The 6,198-nt window shown below is 58.0% G+C and overlaps 1 protein-coding gene across 6 annotated transcripts in view; it reads right to left on the reverse strand.

The window, feature by feature from the left end:
* Positions 1-6,198, reverse strand: part of COL16A1 (collagen type XVI alpha 1 chain) — an 83,274-nt gene that overhangs the window by 12,902 nt on the left and 64,174 nt on the right. For 5 of the 6 annotated variants that reach the window (XM_019512261.1, XM_019512259.1, XM_019512260.1 and 2 more), the window contains 10 exons: positions 5,979-6,050; positions 4,897-4,950; positions 4,621-4,665; positions 4,138-4,182; positions 3,490-3,543; positions 2,727-2,780; positions 2,246-2,296; positions 1,642-1,731; positions 1,096-1,131; positions 74-118 (listed from right to left, as the gene is read on the reverse strand). In XM_019512261.1, coding sequence (XP_019367806.1) covers positions 74-118; positions 1,096-1,131; positions 1,642-1,731; positions 2,246-2,296; positions 2,727-2,780; positions 3,490-3,543; positions 4,138-4,182; positions 4,621-4,665; positions 4,897-4,950; positions 5,979-6,050 — 546 coding nt within the window. The other variant, XM_019512262.1, reaches the window with a different exon arrangement.

Below are 6,198 nucleotides of genomic sequence, written 5' to 3' on the forward strand. Positions count from 1 at the left end.
CAGGGGGAACATTCACCTCCACTCAGGAGCATGGCCCCAACTCTGCAGCTGAGCAAGTCCAACCTGCTCTTACCTTCTGGCCAGCTGGTCCCAAAGGTCCTGGTTTCCCTGGTGGGCCCTGGAAGGGTGCAGAAGGAAGCACTGGTCACGGGAAGAATTAATGACCATTGTTTGCTCTGGAGGATGCCCGCGGTCTTGGTGCCAGGGTTTAAACCCGCGAAGAGTGGACACAGGTGTCATTACACCCTAGCTGATGTACCACCATGAGCTGCAGTGCTACAAAACAGCCACTTCCTCCAATTTAACGGCAAACCAGAAAACTGGAGGTGAAACGTTGCCCTTGGTGGCAGAGAGCCGGTACTTCAGGAAACTTTGTGGACAGGGGAGGAAGCTCCGTTTAACGGGGGTCTTGGTGCAATTCTGTACCACTCTCCGAATGCCCATTCATAGATGTTAGGGGCTGGAAGGGACCTTACAAGATCACCGGATCCAGCCCCACCTGCACTGGAGCAGGAAAGACTGATGCATCTACTTCTGTGACTCACCATCAACTGACCCATATGACAGAGTCCCAAAAAGCAGTGTGGAGGAAGAGGGCCTGCCCATGTTTTTGCATTAGGAGTTTTTTAGGGACTTGAGCAGGGTAGATGATAATTGCATCTAGGCCCCTAAATGCCCATAAAGACCTAGTTGGTGAAGCGTGGCTCATAGCACCTGGCTCCGGATCCCAATGGCAACTCAAGGCACCATGCTGGTGCAGCCTGGGTCCGAAGGACAACGAGGCCTGGCAGCTGCCTTCTGGGCTGCTGTTATTTATGCTCCGTTAGCCAACTCCTGCAGCGAACAGGGTTTTTATGGCATACTCAGCACCTCTGGGGAGAGGACTCTGATACCGAGGGAGTTTTGCTTGAGTCAGGGCTTCAGGACTTGGCTCACTGACAGCCCCAACTGCAAACACGATTCTCCTGCAACACCGTGGGGAGAAAGGGAGGGGCAGCGAGTGTAGTGTGGGCCTGCCAGCCAGAGCTGCCTTCTGCAGCACAGCCAAGGGAGGAACCAGGGGGGCTTGGAAGGGGAGAGCCAGCGCTGCAGTACCTCTTTGCCAACTGGTCCGTCCGAGCCTGGCTCGCCCTGGAAAATCAAAGGAAAGAACGTGATACACCTGGGAGTCTGCTCCAAAAGGAAGGGATGGAGAGCTCCAAGCCTGTCTGTGTCTGTGAAGGACAGACCCATGTCCCCCATCAGAGCCCACAGATCTGCCCCATGCACTCCTAGGAATGGATTTGTCGTACACTACGGTTGAGACACCCTGACAAGACCAGTATCCTGCACTCTGTGACCAGGTCTCCAGCACAGGACATCGCAGCAGCCAGGCTGGGCTGGATACTGCCAAATCCACGTTGCATTTGTAGACCCCTGTGCCATTGTGTAAGCCTGGCAGGCCCCAGGCAATGCCATCATTAGCAAACCACATGCTGAACCAACACACTGAGCTGACAAACCCAGCAGCTCAGCAACCGGCCTCATTCTCCATCTCAACCCACAAAGTACTTGCAATGGGGTTACTGTTCAAACCCCGTTCCCCATCAGAGCTCTAGCATCACCCATTCCACCTCACATCTCCTGCCGTGCAAACCTCACCAATGGTCCGGGGTGACCTGGGGGTCCTGGTTGTCCGGGCATCCCTGGGAGACCTCTGTCACCTGTTGATCCCTTCTCACCCTTCAGTCCCTGAGGAAGGGAGAAGCAAAGGGCAACAGCTGATTTCAGCAGTAATTTCAGGAGTAAGATGGACCCTGCAGTGGAAATATCTGCAGAGAGGGGTTGAAAGGCTCCCAAGTCCACATCCGTGTGGTCCAAGTTGCACTCGTGTCCCTGGGATGGCAGCCGCAGAGCTGAGCTGAGCGCCCGGATGCAGAAAAGAGTTCCCTGCTTTTGCAAAGCCTGGCTCCTGCTCCCACCCAGCCTCCAGCTCCCAGCAAGGCACTGGATTCTCATCTGCCCCATTCCCTCCTGACCAGGGCTCTGGCACGGCACAGCTCTGCAGGCCAACACACAGCCAAAGCTCAGCTCAGGCAGTTCCTCCAGTGCTTCAGGACTGGACAAGTGCATTTTTGGCCTTGGAGCCAAATCAACCCCCTGCGGGTTCACACTCCCGCTCCGCTCCAGGTTGCAATCATGCATGGAAGAACGAGGTTGCCTCTGGAGGCTTTAGGAAGCCTGCTGAGGCTGGGCCAGTACTTACAACTCCAATGAGTCCAGCTGGGCCTGGCTGGCCTGGGCTTCCTGGGGGACCCTGGGGAACAAGAGAAAGCAGGAAAATGAACCAGGAGATAGGGACTGAAGCTGATCCTAGGGGGATCCTTATCGGTTCTTAGATGCCTTGGCAGGGGACTGGAGAAATGGAGGGATTTCCAAGAGACCCCAAAGCCCCCTGTCTTCAAACTGGAGGCCTAAGGGGGATGGAATAACACTGTGGGATAAGGCAGCGGTAGCCAAAGCAGACATAAGCTTCCCCACCGCTCGCCACTCTGTTCTGTGGGGCACCCCATTCACTTCAGTCACTTTAGTCGGGGGCAATAAAATATCCCCACTGCCCGCAGCACCCCCTGAGGCCAGGGCTGCAGGGAGGCATCACTGCCCTGCCCAGTGTTATGCCCCTCCATTGGTTAAAGCAGCACGAGTAAGGTGTCTTCTCAGCAAGCTGGAGTAAGAGTTCAACTTACGGCAAGGCCGGGGGGTCCCTGCCTGCCTTGGGGTCCCATCAAGCCAGGCTCCCCCTGGAAGAGACAAAGCATCGTGTCAAACCAGGACGAGTTCAGTGAGTGGCGCTGGCAGCGAATCTTTCCCTAGGCTCCTGCTGAAGGGCCTGCTGAGCTTGAGAGCCGCCGTGGCGGAAGTGAGCCCTTTCCCCTGCCGAGTCTGGCTACGTGTTACAGGCCAGATCCTCAGCTGGAGGAAACCAATGCAAATGCACAAATTTCAACACAGCAAGGCCTGTTTGCACCAGCCAAGAGCTCGGCCCTGCAGCTAGCGGACTGCTGAGGCTCTCGTCAACCTGTGGGTTGACATGCGGGCAGGGAAGCAAAGCCCAGGACACAGGAACAGCTGGTGTGGAGGTCTCTACAATCACAGAGGGCTGCAATCGTGATGCACATTGCACCCCCAGCTTCACAGTGCAGGGGAGCGGGGCCCAACTCTACCCAAAGAAGGAGAGGTGGGGAACAGGGCATGTCCACTGAGCCATTTGAATCTGCAGCATGCCTAGCACAGAGGCAGCATCTTGGCACCTCCATCACCCTGGGAGAGATGGGCTGGGGCTCATCTCTGAGCACTGCTGAGCTCTGGGTGCCAGGGTCCTTGGCTGCCTGTAGATGCCATGATCTTGAAGGGAGGGGACAGGTAGGCAGGGAGGCCAGCCATGCTGTGCCACCACAGACCGTGCCATGCTCCCAACTACCTGTGTCCCTCGGGACGGCGCTGACTCACCTCTGCTCCCGGCCGGCCGGTGTTCCCAGGGGGGCCGGGTTTGCCGCAGTCGCCCTAGGAGGGAAAACAAGGCTGCACAGTGCACACTGGAGAACGCCGAGTGGGTCACCAGGCTAGCAGGCCTGGCAGCCAGGGGCGAACCCCCAGCCTAGACAAGGAAAGGGACGGTTTCCCATGATGCATCTAAATGGGAAAGCCCTGCTCCATGACCGCTAAGAAGTCGCAGGCACCCTCCTAGCTGGCAGCGGGCTCTCTGCTCCACTGCTGCAAGCTACGCTGGCTTCAATACGTCTATGCCAATTTAGAGTGACGGGCCCAGTGGTATAAAGCATCACAGTAGCGTCTGCCCTTTTAAAAGGGAAAGTCCATTCAGGACGTGCCCGGCTTCTCCTGCCTGCTGAGCAGGGAATGCCATCTCTCCCCCGCAGCAATGAGCATGACCTGGGAAGAAGGAGAAGGGGAGAGGAAGCCACTGCCACAGCTCCGGGGAACAAGCCACGTCTGGCCAGCATGGGGTTCGGTCAGGCCCTTTGGAGTATGGTGCCAGGGTTTCACTGTCATTGAGGCCCCGTTTAAGTCATCTCCAAGGGGAGGGGCACACAGTCAGACATGCTAAAACCATTGGGACAGCTAAGCCAGCCAGCTCACCTTTTGCCCTGGCAGGCCAGGGTGCCCTGTTTTTCCTTTGAAGCCCTAAGGGGAGAAGAAGCACAGGACGGTGTGAGCAGGACTTTTCCAACAGGCGCCACATTCCCCCTCCCCTTCCTCTCAGATATAATGGGAACTAAACCCAGTGCACCAGCAGGCAACTGGGAGGAGCTCTCCCATGACAAGGGAACCCCCAGCTGGGCAGAGAAGTCCCTCTCCCAGCCCCCCACTCTCCCTGGGGGACAGCCACCCCATTGAGGGGGCATGGGGGACCCAGGGAAAGGCAGTGACCAAGCCAGCCCTCAAGGCCAACCTCTTCCTCGTTGGCCAAGCATCTGTGCGGCTAGCTTGGGCATGGGAGGGACACAGCTCCCGGATGACAGCACAGGAATGAGGCACTCGAGACCCCCCCCAGGTTCCTCTTCCCATGGACACCTGGCATAGCATGGGCAGGGGCAGCTGAGAAACCCACATGGCACTTACCGGAGGCCCCATCATGCCTGGTGGCCCTGGGGGACCTGGGTCGCCCTAAGGAGAGAGGCAGAGGACAGCCAGAGTTAGGGCAGCTGTGGGAAGGAGCTCAAAGCGTTTGAGGTCCCACCTAGGAGAGGACTCCAGCGAGCATGGTACAGGCTGGGATAATGCCCAAGCAACCCCGAGCTCACCCACTTTGGGCTTCCCGTAGGAACCTATTCCTCCTGCTGACGTGGCCGGAGCAAAGCCAGGAGCTGCCATGCGAACACCCGCCTATGTTCTTACCCGCAACCCTGGCTTCCCGTCCTTGCCGTCCAGTCCTTCCAAGCCGGATGGGCCCTGCCGCGCCACAGGGGAAATGAAGAAAGCGAGAGAGACAAAGAGAGAGATGGTGCATTGTAGGCCTGTTCATCTACCCTGTCCTGCTCTGGTTTCCGACCCGGCCATCTTTTGGGGGCCCAGCTAGAGGCTCAGTTTGAGGCTCCTACTCTGCTAGATACCTGCAGCGCAGCTGTGATACCACAGGGCCCCGGGCAACTGCAGGGCTGGCACTGCCCTACTGTCACCAACCTCAGGTCCTGACTGGCTAATCTTACCTACTGCTACAGGTGTGGGCTCTGCCAGGGGCTGGGACCTGGTGCTCAGCATGATATATGACCTCTCATGGGGTCACACGAGGCCTCCCCCAAGCACTCAGTGACCTTTCAGCTGCAGCAAACCTATGAGCACCCAGACTCGGGTCAGTAGTGCTTCCCCCAGCGAGGCCACATGGACCTCCCAGGGCAAGACCAACCCCATGAGCACCCAGACTTGGGTCAGTAGTGGCTTCCCCTGGGCTCTCCAGGGCAAGACAGGGATGGGACTCAGGACCTGCTGATCCGAGAGCACAGGTGCCCACCCTGCGGGGTGCTGATCAAGGCAGCAGTGTTAGCTGTAGGTGTTTTCAGACCAGATGTGGTCACACTTGGAGCAGGGAGGGCATCCCTGCCAGTCTACAGCTACTGCTTGGGCAGCACATTATGCACAGCAAGGGGAAGGTACGCTGGGCTACTAGGTGGAGAGTGGTGAGCTGGTATCTGTCCCCCAGCCCTCCCAACACACACGTGTGCTTCTCGCTCTGGTTCCAACCCTGGCAGCACTGGGGTAGGGCTGCTCTGCTCCAGGGCACGAATGTAGAGCAATGGGGCTTTGTAGAGCAGAGGGCCACGGTGCTTGTATTGCAACGATCTCATCTACTGAGACCCGCCGACCTGCCAGGTGCTTGTTCTGTGCTGAACCACGCATGCACATGCCTTCCCTGTTGCTCCCTTCTCACTAGGCTCCACTCCAGGCAGGGAGGAATTCAGCTGGGAAGAAGATGCACTTACCTGTATCCCAGGAGGTCCCGGGGGGCCCGGTGGGCCTGGCATTCCTGGGGAGCCAGTCATCCCCTGGCTGCCCTGCAAGAGTCATACAGGAAGCAGTGAACTGCATGGTCACCGCCGTGCCCCACCATCGGTGCAGAGCCTGGGAGACGGGTCTCACAGGCACTCCTGCATCTGCTGCCAAGCCTTTCCTTAGCAATCAGCTTCCCCACTCACTGACCTC

Source organism: Gavialis gangeticus, unplaced genomic scaffold (genome assembly GCF_001723915.1).
Source record: "Gavialis gangeticus isolate Ggan-Ray unplaced genomic scaffold, GavGan_comp1, whole genome shotgun sequence".
NCBI lineage: Eukaryota > Metazoa > Chordata > Crocodylia > Gavialidae > Gavialis > Gavialis gangeticus.